This window comes from Acomys minous (genome assembly GCF_964271855.1).
Source record: "Acomys minous genome assembly, chromosome: 14".
Taxonomy (NCBI): domain Eukaryota; kingdom Metazoa; phylum Chordata; class Mammalia; order Rodentia; family Muridae; genus Acomys; species Acomys minous.
Window position 1 is genome coordinate 3,178,489 of NC_140496.1, and position 20,665 is coordinate 3,199,153.

General features: G+C 52.0%; 1 protein-coding gene across 5 annotated transcripts in view; it reads left to right on the forward strand.

Moving 5' to 3' along the window:
* Positions 1–20,665, forward strand: part of SIPA1L2 (signal induced proliferation associated 1 like 2) — a 144,795-nt gene that overhangs the window by 55,060 nt on the left and 69,070 nt on the right. For 4 of the 5 annotated variants that reach the window (XM_084756634.1, XM_084756633.1, XM_084756637.1 and 1 more), the window contains one exon: positions 17,103–18,845. In XM_084756634.1, coding sequence (XP_084612760.1) covers positions 17,366–18,845 — 1,480 coding nt within the window. In that variant the 5' untranslated portion in view covers positions 17,103–17,365. Of the gene's footprint in view, positions 1–5,763; positions 5,784–17,102; positions 18,846–20,665 lie in introns of those variants that run through there. The other variant, XM_084756636.1, reaches the window with a different exon arrangement.

Genomic DNA, 20,665 nt, shown 5'->3' on the forward strand with positions numbered 1-20,665 from the left:
GCTAGCTAGCCTGCTGTCCACATGCGACACTTGAAGAGACCAAGGCAACTGGGTGCTGTTCTTGTAGACCAGGGGGAACCAGCAAACAGCCCTGTTCCTCCCATGTGTGCTCAAGTGGCTGGAAAGCACCCGAGATTTGAAGCTGTGTGACCTATGCTCGTGGTGGGCAGGTGAAGTAAAGATGGCGAACAGCCTAGGATAGTGGTTCTCAACCTGTGGGTCACGACCCCTTTGGCAAACCTCTGTGCTCTCTCCCCCTCAATATTTACATTATAATTCATAACAGTAGCAAGATTAGTTGTGATGTACCAACAACAATAATTTTATGCTTGGGGGTCACCACAACATGAGGAAATATACTAAAGGGTCAGAGCGTTAGGAAGGTGGAGAATCCACTGTCTGGAAGAGTCACTAATGACTGATGGGATACGGTCTCATGATGAAGAAACCGTTGAAGGGTCTGCTTTGACTAAATAAGTTTAATAGCCAGGCTACCGGTTTCGCTGTCTTCCTACTGTCAAGCTTGTAGCCAGCCGACTTGGGTGAAGGGTCTATGGTCTGAGAGTGACACCGTCCTTAGTAGTGGCAGCTGGAAGATGGCACTGCAGCCATCCTGCTGTCACTAATGTCATAACGGAGAACTTGGAATCTGTGCGTGCATGCGTGTGCAAGTGCATTTGGAGGTAAGAGCCTAAGCTCGGTTTCTTCCTTGATAACCTCCACCTTCTGTTTTTGAGAGTCTCTCACTGAGTCTGGAGGTCTTTGCTTGACTGGGGTAGCTGGCCCTAAGCTCCAGGGTCTGTCTCACCTGCTGGGATCACAAGCCGTGGGTGCTGGGCATACAAACTCAGATGTGTGTTTTGTTCAGCAGGCACTTTCCCCACTGAGCCAGCTAGCATGCCTTTGGTTTGTTTTTTTTTTTTAATACAAACTGAATTTTTTTTCCCCTGAAAGACAAAGTTTATTAAATGGAATGCTGGTGCCTGCTGGTTGAACTCTGCAGAGGGGGAAGTAGTGATTCAGCCGGCGGATTTCTGGTGTCATCTTTACACTCCCAGAGGCTGACAGCAGGCAAGTTGGGCCTTGGCACCCTGCTGGGCTGGGAGGACTGCTCTCTGGGGTCCCTTGGGTAAGTTCAGACACTCTGCTACTTTATATAATTGCAGTCCCCCCTTCCCCCACCCATGGGATGAAGACCCTGGAGTGTGAAATTAACACATCAAGTGAATTTGATATTGCAGTAGCCTTGGGCTGATTTTTTGCAAATTAAATTTTGCAGAAATTAGCGTCAGCCTTGCAAAGGCAGCATTAATTTAGTGCTGTGACACTGAACTGTTTCCTTGCACTCTACCCAAGGCGGTGAGGGTGGTTTAATGCTAGGATGATGAAGGACCCTGGCTGGGTAAATCTTCTGTTTTGTTTTAAAAAAAAAAAATTCCATTGGCTGAAAAGCATTGCCCAAGTGAAACTCCACCCACACTGCACATATTTAACATGAACGTGGACGTAAAGTCTGGGGAGGTGTGTAGAGTTCACAGTGGAGAGTGTCACCTGGCTGTGCGGTGGCTTTGGGATTGGACTGCCTACTCCTTCCTGCCTGGATGCCAACACCTTCTCTCTGCCCGTGCCCTCCATCTATGTCCCAAGTCCTTGTCTTGTGTGTTTGTACATGTACACGTGTGTGCATGTGTGTGTGGAAGCCAGAGATCAACCTTGAGTTTCTCACTGTCCAACATTCTTAAAATTATTTACGTGTTTATATGGTTGCTTATGTACGATACCCGGTGCCTGCAGAGACCAGGGGAGGGTGTTGGGTACCCCGAAACTGGAACTCCAGGTGGTTCTGAGATGCGTGTTTTGGGCGGTCTTAACTGCTCAGTCATCTCTCCTGCTCACCTTGTTGTTTTTTAAGGTCTCTCTTGCCTAGAGACTGCCATCTTAGCTAGGCTAGCTGGCCAGTGGGCCCCAGGCATCCAGCTGCCTCTGCCTCGCCAGGAGTTAACAGGTGAGCAGTACAGCTGTGGGAGCGCCTGGACTTAGGGTGCCGAGGATCTGAGTGCAGGTCTGCACACTCCAGCGACAGATACCCTAAGACTGAGCTGTCTTCCCAGCCCCGCGCACCCTCCTCTGTCAGCTGTGCTCCCTCAGGCTGGAGGCGGCTGTTGTTTTCTGTGTGGATCCCAGTGTTTATCGTCTGGGGTCCTGTGGTGGGGAGTGGGCAGGGGTCCCTGTAGGAGCCTTCCCAAGCAGGCTCTTTGCACAGCATGGCTGAGGGCCACACTCCCAGGGCAGCAGCTGCTGCCTTGTTTGGGCTTCCCCTCTGTGCCAGCCCGCCCTGTTGATGTGGAATGCCTTCCCACACGGTCCATGTAGAGAGCCCTGGTCAGGGCATCACTGTGGTCAGGCAGGCCCCAGGGGACGTTCTCCCTCTTGAAGACTTCCCGGCAGCCGTTCCTGAGCTGCCTTTTGTGTCAGGCGGGTAAGAAGATGTAGCCAGGAGCCGCATTCTCAGGTTTCTTAGTCCTTGCTTCTCTGTGGCAGATGGGCGCATTCTTGGTAACGGTCACATGGGTGAGGCGAAGGGAGGCCATGTGGCATCCCCAGAGGGAGTATTTGTGGAGAACAGGAACCTCCCTGGAGGCCAGATGCAGTTATGAGGGTGTGAGAGGGAGCCAGCCCCATAGTGGGAATGAGAGGTGGGGCCGAGGCCATGCTGGGTCTGGGAAAGGGTCACTTTTCGGAAACTGTGACCAAAGATGCCTGAGACAAGCCGCTTATGGAAAAAGAGCTTTTCTTGGCTTGTGGGTTTGGGGGTTCAGCTTGTCGTCACCTGGCCTCGTGAGCCTAGGCCAGATCTCATGGTGGCCAGACTGTGTGGTACAGGGACGTGTCCCCACCTGATGGTGGACAGGAGCTACACACCTCGGTGACCTGTCCTCCTGTTAGGGTTCACTTGAAGTTTCCAGAATGTCCTCTTACCCCAGAAGCTGGGGACCAGGTGTTTAACATCTGGACATGAGGACATCTTAAGCCATTTCAAACCCTGTCTTCAGGAGCAGCTCAGAGCTGGCGTGCCATCGGGCTGCAGATCTCAGATGGCCCAGGTCCGTCTGCGGTGCACCCCTGCACTGTGAGCTCTGATGACACCCTCTGCTGCATTCCTCCTCAGGACCCAGGCCTCTTGAGGGCGCTTGCTGTAGCTCTTTAGGTGACACATTTGTCTTGGTTAGGGTTTTCACTGCTGCGACAAAACACTATGGACCAAGGCAAGTTGAGGAGGAACAGGCTTATTACATCCGGCACCCCGGGCCTTTGCTGGAAGCTAAAGCAGGATGCTGCAGGCAGGAGCTGGCGCAGACGCCATGGAGGGTGCTGCTCAGTGGCTTGCTCCTGGTGACTTGCTCAGCCTGCCTTCTTACACTCCTAGGACCACCAGCCTGGGTGTGGCACTGCCCACAGTGGGCTAAGAAAGCCCACCTATGTCACTAAGAAAATGCCCAGGCTTGACTCCAGCCTGACCTGATGGAGCAGTTCTGGAGTGAGGCTGCCTCCTCTGACATGACTCTAGCCTGTTCAAGTTGACATAAAACCAGCCAGTACAGCATTCTCGCTGCTTTGACCATTCCCCAGGATCCGTGCTCACTGCGGGAGCTGAGCCTGGTGCTGCTGGAACCATCCACACCCTTCTCTGACTGGTCAGTCAGGACTTGAGGGTCTCCTTTAGCTCACTGGGTATCAGCTTGCTGCCTCATGCCTCGTGCTGCATACATCTTCCCTCCTCTCCTGTGATGGAGATGAGTCAGTCATGGGTGCTTTAGTCAGGAAGGACTCTTGATATGAGGGAGTTTTCTATGTCCAAGGGTTCTTTCCTTGACATTTCTGCAAGTAGATCTCTCTCTCTCTCTCTCTCTCTCTCTCTCTCTCTCTCTCTCTCTCTCTTTCTCTCTCTCTCGCGTGCGCGCGCGCGCGCGCGTGTGTGTGTGTGTGTGTGTGTGTGTGTGTGTGTGTGTGTGTAAAACTCAGACATTACTTAGCCCAGCTTGGCCTTGAACTTGTGAATCCCTTAGCCTCCTGAGTGCTGGGATTTCAGATGTGCACTGTCATGTTTAACTCGGGCTGCGCTGTATTTGAGCTGTGTCCTTTGCACAGGGCAGGGTAATGCCTGCTGAGACCCCCGCACACAGCAGGACATTTTGGGGCGTTCTGATCCATTAGAGTCTGCTGTCTGCTGTCAGCACATCTAAGGCAACCAGGAAGGAGCTGGGCTTCAGAGCTGAGCTCGCCCGCTGCAGACAGTGCGGTGCTGACGGTGGAGGAACCTGAGGTCGTCTTCTGTCGCATGTGGGAGTCATGTAGCTACACAATACAACTACCTTGCTGCCTCTTCTCACCCTGCTCTTTGAGGTACCGCTGTCGTCTTTGTATAGGGAGAGCGGCTTCATGCACGGAGCTCACATGTTCCTTCAGTGTTGGGGTTACAACTGATGTCAGGTGAAAACTTCCTCGAGAACTGAATTATAGCCTGACATTTGGAAAGAGCCTCTGGATTTGGGTGCAGCTTTTATTTCATGAGTAGTTCTAAAAGAGAAAGGTAGGCCAATAATAGAAAGGGATGCCAGGCTTTGCTGTGTAGGCACAGCCCGGAGTGTATTCTGTATTCTGCATTCTGTGCTCCAGTTTGACTCTGTTGCTGTGAGTGAGAACACCCTGAGGAAAGGTGGTGCCGTCAGCACACCTCACGTCCATCTTTGGAAGAAGTCTGGGCACTTGGAGGCAGCCCTGTCTGCTACTCGGTGCCGTGTTCCCTCTAACCAGAAAGCTCACTTTATAGCTGAGAAGCACAGCAAAAACTAGACGCCGTGACACTGTGCTGCACGCCGGCCGACAGGCCAGTGCTTAGCAGGCTTTCTTACCCAGCACAGGATCGCTCACAGCGCGTGCTGCTGCACACAGTGACTGGGCTGGACCCTCCCAATTCAAATCAAAACAGTCTCCACAGACTTGCCCATAGTCCAGCCCGCTCTGGGCAGGTCCTCTCAGGTCTTTCTAGGCCGTGTCAGGTTGTCTGGTAAAGCCCACGAGGACAGTAAACAGACTCTTCTCTTAAACTTTTGTCATTGGAAATGGCCTTTTCTTTCTTTTTGGTTTTTTGAGACAGGGTTTCTCTGTGTAACAGTCCTGGCTGTCCTGGACTCACTTTGTAGACCAGGCTGGCCTCGAACTCAAGCGATCCGCCTGCCTCAGCCTCCCAAGTGCTGGGATTACAGGCATGTGCCACCGTGCCCTGCTTGGAAATTACTTTCTTATTTTTATTTTAATAGAAAGTAATTGACCCTTTTTTAACCTATTTGATGATAAATTAAACTATCACATTCTGTGGAATGTCTACATCAATAGCTCCTGCAGCTTCGAGGCCAGGACACACAACACACAGGGCTGCTGCTGACCCGTGGCTCTGGAGGAAGACATATGTCCTTGCATGTGTGACAATATTAGCTATCTGTGTTACAGAAATAAGCGGGGCTTCATTCTTGGGAACATCCCCAGCACAGAAACAGACACAGAAACAGACAGAGAAAACCTGAGCGCCGTCCTGAGCGGGAATAAAAACATCACTCTTTTTAGGGGCACACGGTAGAAAGGCTTTGGTGACTGAGAGGCTAAGAAAACAAGCTTGTTAAAAATAGGACTTTAAGTGTAAACATTGTGTGTCTTGGTTCCTCCAGCAGAGCCCCAGAAAGGAATCGTCCTTGGGGTCCTTGGTGAGCGCACCCCGGTTTGTGGTAGGTATCTTTGTACAGCTGGGGTTCCCAGGGTCCTTAGCTACGGCTAACCCCCGCATGTCCACCCCGTTGTCTCGCTTTTGTGTTCCTCCCACGACTGCGTTCAAATGGCTGCCGTGGTCACTGACGCTCACAAGAGAGGCAGACAGGTGAAGATAGAAATTTAACCCAAATGTGTTCATCTCTGTTGTTAACTCTGGCCGGGCAGGCAGTGGCAGCTGAGGAAGGGAGCGGGTGCTGGCTGAAGCCGTGGCTCACACCCTGCGCAGCTGTCTTCACCGACCTCGGGCCTCTGCCAGTTAGCTAACTGCCTTGTCAAAGCTTGAAGACGGATGTCTGACTGGGGGGACTGTGCATTTGTTGGGGTGCTCACCTGGGCTAAAGGACAACGGGTGTCGGTGTCCTCCTCTTACTCTCCACCTTCTTCCCTTGAGGCAGGGGCTCTCCCTGAGCTGCAGCAATCTTCCTGTGACCCCACGATAGCGCCAGGTCGCAGACGTGCACACAGTCGTCTTTGTGTGTGGATGCCAGGTCAGCATGCTTGTACGGTGAGTGCTGGCACCACCAAGGCATCTGTCCACCGCCCGTCGTTTGTTGGTGTCTTACCATAATCTAACCTTCCCTCTGTCTGTCTGCCTGTCTCCACCCCGCTCATGGATGTGTATGTTAGTGAACACAGGTCACTCCTCAGTGTTCCATCCACCTTGCTTTTTATTCATTTATTTGTAGTTTTTGTCTTGAGAGACAGTCTCTCGTTGGCCTGCACCTCCCCAGTTCTCTCATGTCTCTGTCTAGCATCAGGCTAACAAGCAAGGTGCTGCTACACCTAGCTTTTTTTTTTTTAATTAAGATTTATTTATTTATTATTATGTATACAGTGTTCTGCCTGCATATACCCCTGCAGGCCCGAAGGGAACACCAGATCTCATTATAGATGATTGTGAGCCACCACATGATTGCTGGGAGTTGAACTCAGGACCTTTGGGAGAGCAGCTGGTGCTCTTAACCTCTGAGCCCAGCTTTTTTATGTGGGTTCTTGGGGTCATTCTTAGGCCTTCGTAAGGCAAGCCAAGGGACTGAACATCTCCCTGGCACCATCTGAAACACTCTTGAATGCCTCGGTGCTTTTGAATATCTTAAACAAATTACAAAGTTTGTAGAGAGCTTCTGTGTTAGGCCCCACCCTGTGTCACCTTCCCTGTGAGAGGTCGGGCTGGCCTGATCTGCCGTCTGCACTATTTAGATGTTGGCTGAGTTGACGGAGATCTTGGTGATGCCTTGGGATTGACAGGCTGCTGCTGGGAGCATTGATTGTGACTACAGCAGCTCAGAAAGGCAGCATCAGCTGTTTTCCACTGCTGCTCTGAGCTGTCCTGGCTGACAATCCCACTGCTGTCAGGTTGTTTCTTTTGCAAATGCAGGTGGCCATGAGGCTCCTAAGGCCGGTGGTCCTGTTTGCTTAAGCTAGCTACTCTGTGGAATTTCTTTATTAGTTTGGAAAATATAGAAGAAGAAGAAGAAAAAAAAAATACCCCAGACCCAAAGCGCCGTGATAAAGTCTGGCTCACGGGTGACTGAATAAGAATGTTCACATTTAAAGCCCGAGAACAGTAAACAGCCTTCCTCCTGCGCCGGATCTCGGTTTTTCCAGCTTCTGCCAGGCGAGCACTTTGCGTGAGTGAGGCCTGGCTCTGTTAATGAGGGAGGACAGTAGCAGTGCTGATCTGCAGAGCGGAGTGGTTCTGAACCCCTGGTCCGTCAGCGTGGCCCTGTTCACGGATTCACCTCGCTGGTCCCCTGTGCGCTTCCTCCTTCCGGAAGGCCTTCCTTCTGGCCTGTCATCTGTGATAGCAGGGATGGGGGGATTCGAATTGGAGACAGTGGGGAGTTCAAACCCGCAGTGTTCCTGTAAACAGCTGGACGTGGTCGTGGCTGGAGACAGGAGGATCCTCAGGGCTCGCTGGCTGCCAGGCTAGTTCCAAGTTTAGTGAGAGGCCTTTGTTTTAAGGGACTGGCTGGACAGAGATAGGCCAGGACACCTGCCATCCTCCTCCTGGTCTCCTGTGCACATGGATGCCTGCACTGTCCCGCATGTGTTCACAGCACACACGGAAGACACACGCCATGAAGCAGAGCAAAGCTGATCGTGGCTTTGCATGTTCAAACTCCCAAGTTGGACCAGCAGGGGTTGGTTCAAAAGATTGAGTTTTTCCTCCTAAGTCCAGTCCTCTGTCCTCTAACGAGGCCTCTGCCTGCATGTAGGACACTGCACTCAGCACTGGGTCCTCCAAGCAGCCTGTAAGACCTCCGCTCTCTCTCCAGGACCCCTTGGTCTCTGTGGAGGTGTGTGCCTCGTGCTCCTCCACCCCATCCCCATCCTCCCCTGCCCCCTCCCCCCATTCCCTTCTCCCCTAGCCCCCTTCTACCTCACCCCACCCCCGTCCCATACTAACCCTACTTTACCTTCCTCTCTGGATGGTGTGCCACCGCCCCACCGTCCTGCTCTTGGAATGTGGTCTTCCTCAGGTGACCAGCTAGCTGTCTCTCTTCCGGGACATTGCTGCAGTGTTGGCTCGCTTCCTGCCTGAGCAGGGGGCTTAGTTCAGGTTTGTTGTAAGAGTAAGCGAATAGAATGTCGTTATTGAACGAGTTCTTGTTTGTGTCTTGTGAGTCTTCACGCTGTGGGAAGGTACCTGCCACACAATAGAGCCATTTGGGTTCCAAGTTCATTGTGAATTGAGCAAAGGCTGCCAGGAGACAGGATGGGGGCGGGGCGGGGGCGCTGCTTGTTTGCAGTCTGCTGTCCCCAGGGATGGGGGTGGGGCTCCTGTGCAGTGTGTGCTTACCCTCCTAGCCCAGCTCAGCTCCAGAACAGCTCTGTCTGCCTCATAGAAGTCATTAAAGCCGGGAGGCTCCATGATTACTGCACTAATATTCATTTGAGTATTTATTTTCCTTTTGCTCAAGTAATTACGCTGTGGCAAAGCTTGACTGTAAAAAGTGGATTATGTAATTACCTCTCTAGAAAATTGGCTTTTGACTTGCACTTGGGATTAGTGTCAGAGCAGACAGACTCTGCTGTGGGATGCATGTTGGGTCTTTCTGGCCCGTGTGTGTCTGGAGATCACCTCTGCACAGCATGGAGTGGGGGTGCTGCATGAGTGCTGTGCTGCTATTGAACTTGGGAGTTACCACAATGTGCTCCAAGTCAGGTCCAACCAATTACAAGAGTCAAATTAAAAGTGAAAAACAGGTGAATGAGATTTATTTTATATGGCCACATTGGGAAGGGGGACAAAGAGATCCAGCAAAACCCCCAAGTCAGACTTTGAGTTCCCAAAATGGGAATAAAGTCTTAAGTAGGGGCGGCCGAATACAGGAATGGCCCGCCTACGCTGGCCCACCACGACCCCGCCCACACTGGCCCACCACAGCCCCGCCCACACTGGCCCACCACGGCCCCGCCCACACTGGCCCACCACAGCCCCACCCACACTGGCCCACCACGGCTCCTCCCACACTGGCCCACCACGGCCCCGGCCACACTGGCCTGTTGTCCTCTGGGCTTCAGTTTGACCTGTAAGTTGGGCTGACAAGTATTAGGACCAAAATCGCTTTCTGGGAGACAAGCTCCCTGCTGGCTGGCAGTTTTTCTTTCTCCTAGAATGAGGTTCCTGGGGAAAATACCTGTTTCTTTGCAGCCCACTCTTTGAACAGCCTGACAGACTGAGAGAAACAAATGTTTCCTTAGAATTTTTCCATTTCTGCCTGCTGTGGGAAGACTGGCCTGGAGCTTCCTTGGCATGTTCAACAGCCATGCTGGATAGACAGACAGATAAGGAACCTTCCATGCTGGACAGGTCCAGGGTTTTTCCTGGGTGGTCTTAGGGAGACAGAAGAGAGATTGTGAGGGCCGAGGTTGGCTCACACTCTCTGAAGGGCAGGCGGCTTCAGTTACTTCTGCACAGGGTCTTATGTCACCCTGCCTGAGAGGAGGTTAGAGGGCTGCCCTGCAAGCCCCCAGGATGCACCTGTCTGCCTGCCAAGTATACCCTAACATGCCCAGCCTTTTCTGTGGGTTCCAAGGGTCTGGGCTCTTGAGCTTGGCACATGTCTTTTGTGTGGGTTCCAAGGGTCTGGGCTCTTGAGCTTGGCACATGTCCTTTGTGTGGGTTCCAAGGGTCTGGGCTCTTGAGCTTGGCACATGTCTTTTGTGTGGGTTCCAAGGGTCTGGGCTCTTGAGCTTGGGCACATGTCTTTTGTGTGGGTTCCAAGGGTCTGGGCTCTTGAGCTTGGGCACATGTCTTTTGTGTGGGTTCCAAGGGTCTGGGCTCTTGAGCTTGGGCACATGTCTTTTGTGTGGGTTCCAAGGGTCTGGGCTCTTGAGCTTGGCACATGTCTTTTGTGTGGGTTCCAAGGGTCTAGGCTCTTGAGCTCGGGCACATGTCTTGAGACAGGAGGCAGGAAGACAGAGACTACACTTGGTGCCTGATTTGCATCCTGGACCGTCAGCTCTGGCTCCAGCTCTTGAACAAGGCTCTGACTTATGACTGACTTGAGTGACGGAGAGGCAGCCAGTCCACGCTAGTCAGTGACGGGATGCGAGAAGCCACTCACACACACACACACTGTCTTCTGACATGTCTTCACACGCATGCCAGGTATACACACAAAAGAAACATGCAGACATGTTCTAGAGTCTAAGGGGGATGTGAAGCCAGCCTCCACACGGTGAGCACACGTATGCACGTATACTGAATGAAAAACAAAAACGTTTGCTTATCGGCAATGCCTCAGCTTCTCTGGGCTTACAGGTGCAAGCTACACGCTGTCCATGTCTGGATTCTTTCTTTAGACAGTTGTGTTTTATCAAGATAAAAAGCTACATGTTCCATTGTAGCAAGAAACACATTCAGGGACAGGGGGGGAGGCTCAAGCATGGCTTGTGTGTGACTGTGGAGGGATATTGGCTTCTCTGTGTCTCCTGGGCTCATGGTACTGTGTGGCCACAGACTGTCCTTTGGACAGTAGGGACACTTGGAGCGAGACAGAGACACTAGAGCGTAGCCTCTCGCAGCACAGCCTGAGAGCACAAGCGCGTAAAGCCTCCCTAAAATAGCTTCATGCTGATTCTTGGACAGCTTGGCTGTTTCTTGGAGGCTGCGGAAACAGTAGGTGGTGAAGCCTGGCTCTTGTCATGTGCAGCTTCCAGTGTGTACAAACAAGGTGTGTTTCGCTCACTGCACACAACCACACAGGGAGGGAGGGAGAGGTCTGCAGTTTCCGTGAATGTTTTTGTCTTGAGACAACGGCTCGTGTTCTTAGGCTGAGCAGCCTTGACCGGCCACTCATTGAGTGGTGACTGTGTGGACACAGTGGAGATGGGCTCCTGACGGTTCCCTTCCTGTCAGTTGTCTCTCCTGTAATTTGTTGTGACTCTCTTGGCAGAAAGATTGTTGCTCGTTACTTTTAAAGTAACATGATTACAGTTTGCACACAGGGACACATAGCCAAGGGCTTCTGAAAACTGTCTCTGCAGTTTTACAGTGGTGGTGAGGGCTGTCTCTTACATCTGCTAACAGCCTGTTTTTATGCACACGAGTGCTTAGTAGCATGTATATATGTATACCACATGTGTGCGTTATCTGCTGAGGCCAGAGTAGGTGTTAGACCTTCTGGAACTGGAGTGACAGACAGTTGTTAGCCACCCAAAGTGGGTTCTGGGAGTCACAAACCTAGTCCTCTGTGAGAGCAGTCTGTGCTCTGAACCACCAAGCCACCCCTAGCCCGAAAGTTTTAATGTTATGGCTTGCTTTCTCTTATCCTGAGAGCTTTGATTAATGACGCGTACCATGTGAAGCTGGTGGGGAAATGTCCCTCAATACAGTGACCAAAGAGGTCCATAGAGCTACGATTTTGTCCTCAAAGCCACATTGTGTGCAAATTTCTGGGGTTCAGTCAGATTCCTCTGGTTCACCATGTAGGGATCTCGTGGGTGCAATATTGTATGTTTAAAACAGTGGGGCGATTTTTGTGTCTTGGCTACCGGTACTGGGCTGAGTGGCTATCAGAGACATCTCACTGTTTGGGACATCTCACTGGCCACACTGAAAGAGTGGTGTTTTTAGGCAGTGATGGCTGATGGCTGTTTCCCCCAATCCTCGGGGCACTGAGCCCCATCTTGTTATATGAGCACCTTGACTGTGACTCTGAAACCGGAGCACCCCACCCCCATCTCCTGCCCACCCAGAGGTGAGACCCTTGCTGCAACTGCAGCGTGTCCTGGTCCTCAGAGAGCTGTGCAGCCTCAGCATTCACAGCCCGGACAGGTCACATCGTCATCTTATATGACGTGTCTAGGATCTGAGAATTGGGAAGAACCGGGAGAGGACACCGAGCGGGAAGGCTTTGTCTTCCAGACATCTTTCCAGGCATTTGACTTGTCGAAAACTGTGATTCTAATTGGGGTTTTTTTTGGGGGGGGGAGGGGCGACACATTTTGCCAATGAAGAACATTAAAATTCAGGATTCTGCCCGTGTCGGATTTCATACAAAAGACATTTTACAGTCAAACCCAGGAAACGTGGAAATAGAGATTTATAATGGAAATGCTGATTCAATTTGAGCCAAAGCCAGAGACATTTCATGAGGGAAAATTAGATTAAACAGTAGATGCTTAGAAAGACTTAAGATTGTGACAGCCTAAAAAAACCATATGCTCTGCATGCTTCCCAGGCATTTGGTGCTTTCTGTGGCAGGCAGGAGGCAGCTCCTTGATGCTTGAGGCCTTTCTAAGCGCTCTTTTATCTGTCTTTGGACTCCTCAGACCCCAGACGTATGGTTTGGAGTCTGGAGATTCTTACACATTCCTGCGGGATCAAAACCCGATGTTGTGGGTGGAAGTCAGTCAGTCCTGTCATGCCGTGTTGTGTTTATGAGTTTAAAAGGCCATTTTAGGTGGTGAGCATGAGCTCCCAGTTAGGGCGGGAGCTCCAGGAGGACAGGCAAGGGGGAGGGGCTTCCTGCTGCGGTGGACTGGGCTTCCTGCTGTGGTTGGACCCACACACCTTGAGTAGGGTCAAGGCTGTTCCAGATGTGCGCCTTCCCATCCCAGGGCTGCCTGCCTACTTCACTCCGTCGAAGGCCTCCTGGACACACAAGGATTTCTGATTTTTTACAAGCCCCAATTTTCAGTCATTTTCTTTGGTTGGCAGTGCTGCTGGTACCCTGTCCAGGAAGCCACTACAAAGTCTATGGTCATATTGCTAGCTTCCTTCGAGCTATATTTCTTGCGTGTATTGAGGGTTAGTGTGTGTGTGTGTATGTGTGTGTGTGTGTGTGTGTGTGTGTGTGTGTGTGTGTAGGCCAGAGGTCAGCATCACACATCTTTCTCAATCAATCACTCCCCACCATAATGTTTAAGATAGGGTCTCTTACTGTCCTGGCATTCTCCCATTCCCTGTGGCTGGCCACTGTGCCAAGGCATCCCCTGCCTCCACATCCCAGTTACAGCAGGTGTACAGGCATGTGCCACCAGGCATGCCTGTTATGCAAGTGCTGGAGAGCCAGATTCAGGGCCCCACACTGGTGTGACAAGCACTTTGCCACCATCTCCCCATTCTCTCCTTGTTGCTCTTCTGTGAGTTTTATAGGTGTTGAACTTAAAAAAAAAAAAAAGATTGATTGATTGATTGATTATTGTATATGAGCATTTTATCTGCAGAAGAGGGCATCAGATCACACTATAGATGGTTGTGAGCCACCATTTGGTTGCTGGGAATTGAACTCAGGACCTCTGGAAGAGTAGGCGGTGCTCTAAACCACTGAGCCATCTCTCCAGCCCCATGTTTTGAACTTTTATGTTTAACCTATTTTAATGAATCTTATACGTGCACTTAGGTAGGGTCCAATTTCACACTTTGCATATGCACATCTAATTTCTTTTGTTGGAAATGTTTCCCCCACTGAATCCTTAGCATCCATATTTATTTTATTTTATTTTATTTTTTTTAGCATCCATATTGAAAAAGATTTGACAGTGCACCTGAAGCACACTACAGTAAGGGGGGGTGTACCGTAAAGGGGGGGAGGGGGGTGTTTTACCTTGAGCCAACAGTGAACGGATCCATTGTGTATTTGCTGCTCAAATGACTTTTTTTTTTAATCACTTCAGTTGTGTGCAGAAGCAGGTGGGGCTAGCCTTCTCTCACCCTCTAGGTGAGTGGATGGCATCCTGGTTTACCCAGGGTACTTGGCACCCGCTGCTTAGTACCTGGGTTCGGTTCCGGGAGGGGAGGATTTGAGTCTTTCTGGGGCGCTGAAGGCTCCGTGCACCACTTCATGGGAAGTGTTTATGTTCCCTTATTTTCCTCGGGGCCCAGGTTAAAATCATGTGGAACTAACCTTAAGATTTGAGGCAACTTCTGAAAGACTTGCTGTAGGGTTTAGATAAAGTCAGAGTGATTGATAAAGCCAGGGAAGAGGGCTTGCTGAGGGAGCGTGTAAAATTCCCTGTATAACGTGACGTCACATGTATGAACACAAGAGGCAGGAGCCGGGCCAACTTAGCTGTGGCGCCCCATGCTGAGTCAGTCAAGCAGGCTTTGTTGGAGAGAATATGGCAGTGGAACAGCCAGGCCGGTGCTGGCTGAAGCAGAGGCGGAAGCATGTCCTGGAGTTGCGGTTGGATGTGGTCTTTGAGAAGAGCTGGATGAGAGCTTGCTACATGGAAGTGCTGAGCAAGGGCTGACAGGCAGGTGAAGAGCACAGCCGCCACAGTGCAGAGCAGAAGCACCGAAGGGAGCGACCGAGTCATGAGCACAGAGGGCGTGTGCCGTCCCCAGGAAGTGTCCCAACTGAGAGAAGGCAGCCTGGGACAGCTGGGACACCAGCATCTGCAGGACACCCAGGGGGAGGAGCCAACAGGGAGTCTGTGTCCGACCCATGTGTTGTGATAATGGGCCCTGCTCCATCCTGGCACCTGGGCCTTGTGGATTTAGACGTAAGCTAGTCATGAGTGCCAGCCCAGGGCCAGGCGCGGTGGGGGGAGGGGGTGCTGCCCACATGGAACCTCAGTGCTTAGTGTGCGAGCACTCCAGAGTGCCGCCTGGTATAGCTGTGGCTCAAGTTCCCTGGTTCCCTCCGTCCTCCAAGGCTCACCTCAGGCTCATCACACGGGGCTGTCTGGGGACTAAATATTTCAGGTCATCGCAAAGTCCCGCTGGACTCTGATGGAAAACTTAGCCACACCTTGGATCTGTTGTCCTGAAGAACTGTGGTGCTGACACCAGGGTGAGCTTTCTAGAAGGTACAAGCCACTGATGGCTCACCCTGTACTGTAAAGCTCATAGTAGAGAACCCTGTGTTGTGCATTTTCATGGCTGTAGTGTTAATGTTGCTACCAGCTCAGGGTTATGTTTTGTTTTTTAAGGAATGTCTGAATTTTCTAATATCTAATTTTCCTGCCCATATTTAACAAAAGTAGTCATACTATGACTCTTTGATATCAACAATTGTTGCTATTTATTGATAGCTGTATTGGCTACTTTACTCATTTCTATGACAAAAATACTGACAAAAATCAATTTAAGGAAGGTTTTAACTCAGTTTGAAAGTACAACCCATCCAGGGAGGGCCGGCCTGGAGCGTGAGGCTGCTGGTCGCATTGTCGTTAGTCAAGGAGCAGAGGGTGACCAATCTAGGACCAGCTCCTGGGATGCTGCTGCCCCAGTCAGGAGGCTCTTTTCCTCCTCAGCTAACCATCTCTGAAAATCTCCTCACAGGCGGACTCAGAGGGGAGTAAGCCAACCGAGCAGCCCATTTGTCAGGTCACTGCACATCTGCATGTGCATCCAAGGGCTGTTGGATGGCCCATGGTCATGGCTTCCTGTGACACCAGGGTAAGCATACCTGGTGTAGGTGGCTCAGGTGATAGAGCTCGGAGGAAGCTGCAGCCCAGCTCTTGTCCTTTTAGCCACAGGGAGGGTCAAAGTGGGGGTGCCTTTGTTTCTCTGTGTATCCCCAGACATGTTCTGATTAGATTCTGTTGTGAAGAATAAGCATTTTCCCTATAGTTATCCTTGTATTATAAACATGCTGTATAATTTTAACCACTCTTTTCTATGAATGGGATTCATAATTTGTGCATATTTGTGGGTTTCAGCCATTTGCTGCAGCTGCAGTCCTGATAAGAGGCTCAGTTACAAGCACAATATTAGTCTTTAAGACTCACTGACGTCTTGTGGAAGACATGGCAGTGCTGCCTCTTTACTGACAAGTACTTAAGCAGCAAGGTGCTCTGGCTCCATCTTGTCTTTCTCTGTTCAATACCTTCGGCATTAACTTGAAGGCCGAGCCTTTTGTTGGGTCCCCAGGCCTCAGGCCGGCCCTTTCGCCAGCTCCTGTTCTTGCCCGGGGAGGCCACGCAGCGTCCTCGTTTCCCTTTTTCTAATTCCCACAGAGGCCTGGTTACAAATAGTTTATTTTTGATAGGCAGCAAAAAGCCACAGAACTTGACACACTGCGAGAGTAACTGTGGCTGGGGATGCAGTGGGTGGCACCCCAGGTAGGTGAGAAGAGGCAGCCAGCTCCCTGTCTCTCCGAGAGCACAGGTCAGGGTGTCTGTGCATCTGCTTACATTTTCTCCTTTCATGTGTCATATCCTAAGATCCCCTATTTACTCAGTCGCGTAATGGCTCAGGGGTAACCAACACAAGGCTATGCCCAGGCTGTTAGCTTTTTTTAGTGTTGGGGACAAAGCGAAGCGGCTGTGACGCTAGGACATACCCGCAAAGATGCCCATCTATCCATCTTGGCCAGAAGTTCTCACTCCATTTAGCTAACTGGAATTTTAATCTTGTCCAACTGAACCATCACTGGGAATTGTGCTTACGGGAAGGACAGGAGCTGCTGCTTTCTCAGGCCCGTGAATAAGTCACCTTGCCTGTCTGAGCTGAGAAAGTACACTGAGCTGAGAAAGTACACAGTATTAGCAATATTTTTGTATAATTAAAGAGAAAGTCTATTTCTGCCCCATAAGTTTCCATCTGTTTGTCTGATGCATGCAGTAAATCCTGCATCCTGGGAAAGTGTTTCTAAGAATGGTGGTCGTGGTTTTCCGTGAGAGTTCCTGTCAGCCTTGCACAACAGGACACACACACACACAGACACACCTGAGCCATGTGAACAGTGTAGCATGCACACGGGCGTGTAAGAACATTGACGTGAGCAGAGGCGGGGTGAGCACGAGATCAGCCTGTAGACCTGCGTCGACCTGAACTGTGTCAGTCACAATTGACTGTTTTCTGTCCTTGACTGCAGGCGAAGGAAATGCTTATGGACAGAAGCCTTAGCAAGTGCTGCTGAAGAGAACAGAAGTGGGGACAGTGTCACTGCAGCCACTGGAAGACAAGCCTGTCATGGCCACAGAGCGACTGTGCTTTGAGGATGCTGCTTGCTTCTCATGAAAAGGAAACACTCCAGGCAAGCAGCCGTTCTATCTGTGCTTGTTGTGGTGCTGTGTGATGACCATGGATGGGGGTTCACGCCACTGTTGCTGATGACTGCTTCCTGCCTCTGTGGACATGAGTGACCCGAGGCCACCACAGGTAGAGACGCACAAGCTTGGCAGAGCTGCCTCCAAACTCAAGGACCCTTCCAGAACCATGCAGTCTGATGATTATTTTGCTCGGAAATTTAAAGTCATCAACGGCAGCATGGGACCCGCTGCTTTAAACACCCCCAGTCCGAGTGAGGGCGGTGGGGGTGGGCCAGCCAATGGAACCCCAGCAGTGCCCAAGATGGGTGTGAGGGCCAGAGTGTCTGAGTGGCCTCCTAAAAAGGAGTGCTCCAAGGACCTGGCTTGCAAGGCACTGTGGGAGAGCCGTCCTCAGTCTGGCTATGAGAGTGTCACCTCCATCATCCAGAATGGCCAAAACAACCAGGGTGACAGGGAGCAAGAGGAGCAGCCGGACCTGGACTTCGTGGAGGCAAAGTACACCATTGGGGACATCTTTGTCCATTCTCCCCAGAGAGGGCTCCACCCCATACGCCAGAGGAGCAACAGCGACGTCACCATCAGTGACATCGATGCTGAGGACACAATGGACCAGCGCGCGGTCAACCCCAACACGGGAGCCGCCCTACACCGGGAGTACGGTAGCACGTCTTCCATCGACAGGCAGGGTCTGTCTGGAGAGAACGTTTTCGCCATGCTCCGAGGCTACCGAGCAGAGAATTACGACCCTAAGGTGACCGGCTCCTTTGGGTTTCCCGACCTCTTTCCCTGTGACACCGCCATCTCTCCCAGCCTCCACGCTGCAGCCCAGATTTCCAGAGGAGAGTTCGTCCGCATCTCGGGGCTGGACTACATGGATGGGGGCCTGTTGGTGGGGAGGGACAGGAACAAGGCCTTCAAGCACAGGCTAAAGTCCGAGTCGGTGGAAACGTCGCTCTTCCGGAAACTCCGCACAGTCAAGAGCGAACACGAGGCCTTCAGGTTCTCCTGTGACCGGGAGGAGGGCCGCCTGGGCCGGGGCGTCCGCCCGTGGAGCTGCCAGAGGTGCTTTGCCCACTATGACGTGCAGAGCATCCTCTTCAACATCAACGAGGCCATGGCCACGAGGGCCAGTGTGGGCAAGAGGAAGAACATCACCACGGGGGCCTCGGCGGCGTCGCAGACCCCGGTCCCCACAGGCACGGCCGGAGGCTGCGAGTCCCCGCTGGGCAGCAAGGAGGACGTCAGCTGCAAGGAGAACCCGGACGCCGACGAGGGCGACGGGAAGAGCAGCGACCTGGTCCTCAGCTGCCCCTACTTCCGAAACGAGACTGGCGGGGAGGGCGACCGGCGCATTGCGTTGTCTCGGGCCAACTCGGCCTCGTTCAGCTCTGGGGAGAGCTGCTCCTTTGAGTCATCCCTCAGCTCACACTGCACCAACGCAGGAGTGTCTGTCTTGGAGGTGCCGCGAGAGAACCAGCCCATCCACAGGGAGAAGGTCAAACGCTACATCATAGAGCACATTGACCTTGGGGCCTACTACTACCGCAAGTTCTTCTACGGCAAAGGTAGGCCGGCGCCTGGCTTTCTGCGGGGCTCTGGGACTCCCACTTCCCCATTCCTTTCTAGGGTTGGGGGGCACGCATAAGCAACCCCCCAATGTTCTAAGGGTAAACCAAGCTGCAGTATGCATAAGCAACCCCCCCCCAATGTTCTAAGGGTAAACCAAGCTGCAGTATGCATAAGCACCCCCCCCCATGTTCTAAGGGTAAACCAAGCTGCAGTATGCATAAGCACCCCCCCCCATGTTCTAAGGGTAAACCAAGCTGCAGTATGCATAAGCACCCCCCCCCATGTTCTAAGGGTAAACCAAGCTGCAGTATGCATAAGCACCCCCCCCAATGTTCTAAGGGTAAACCAAGCTGCAGTATGCATAAGCAACCCCCCCCATGTTCTAAGGGTAAACCAAGCTGCAGTTCCATCAATATTCACTCTGGGTCACTGATGTGCAGAGGTGGCTCTTGATGCCAAGATGTGTCCCATGACAGTCACTAAAGGATTTTTCAGCAACTTCAAGCAGGGAGTGGCTTGCCACCATAAGAGGAGCCAGCCAGCAGCATGGCCTGTCCAAACAAGTCTTTCCGCATCCTCCCGGGAGTCTGAAAGGGAATTGAGTGCCGCAGCAGCAGCAGCGGCAGCGGCAGCAGCCCTCGCTGTCTCACTCCTGTGTCGGGGGTGTCCCAGAGGGGATGGCGCTGACCCCCTGAGCCCATGCTCCCCTGTGTCCCTCGTGCCTCCTTCCCTGTTGCCGTGCTGAGATACTTTGACAAATGCAACTTGAGGAGGGTTTATTTTAACTCAGAGGTAGGACACCCTCCCCACGCCGCCCGTGGATAGGATGTCTACACTGCAGGAGCTTGAAGCAGCTGCCACACCATATCCACAGTCAGAAAACAGGGGAAATGCAAGCCAGTCTCCAGCTTGTCTGGCCCAGAGTGCCTTGTCTGGGGAGTGGTCCCACTCACAATTGCAGTGTTTCTTCCTGTATTGGTTAATGCACTGAAGATGGCCCCACAGGTGTGCAAAGGCCCTCTGTCAGGTAAACCTAGATTGTGTCAGTTGACATCGCTAACCTAATGCTCTCCTCCCCTCGCTCCTTCCCTGCCTCATATTTTTTCTTCTGTCCTTTCATCCTCTCTACCTCCTCCCCTTGTAAAATGGCTCATGACAGGACGTGTTTGGTTTCTTCTTGTCATATCTGCTTTCTTCTTGGAAGGAGCAAAAGAGCAAAAGTGTTTCAGAGTGGCACGGGGCTCCCCTGTGGTGGCAGTGGCGCCATTACCCAAGTTAAGCTGAGCCAGGGCCTCCCTCTCGTTATTGTGGTTCACACTTTCCTTATGTCTAACTGCTGCTCCCGTCCTCTGCAGCATGTACAGTGAAGGATGCTGTGTGTCAATAAGCGAGCCTTGAGCTGAGTAGAGCTATTTCTGACCACGCACAGGACCCCAAGTGGCCAATGCCAACAAGCAAAGCCCCGCACCATCCCTCTCTCCACCTCAGCACCGTAAGCACAGTGTCTTATGGCTGACATGTCCATGTGTCACAGCTTAGAGGGTCCATGCTTGAGAGCCGAGGACTGTGCGTGGGCTCCATCTTTAAAATGAGCTGAAGATTCAGGGACATCCTGCCAAGGACATAGCAGGGCTTGTCACACAGCATGGGCCCATGCACTGCTTATGTGAGTGTGAGGCCAGTCTGTGTTGAAAGAGGCCATTGTCTCTGCCCCAGGCAGGCACAACATGAAAGGGCAGAACTTGATGGTTAAAAGATGAGGAGAGGACAGGGGAGCTGGGATGGGGCTGGGTGTGTGTCTGGTGAAGCTTGCCAC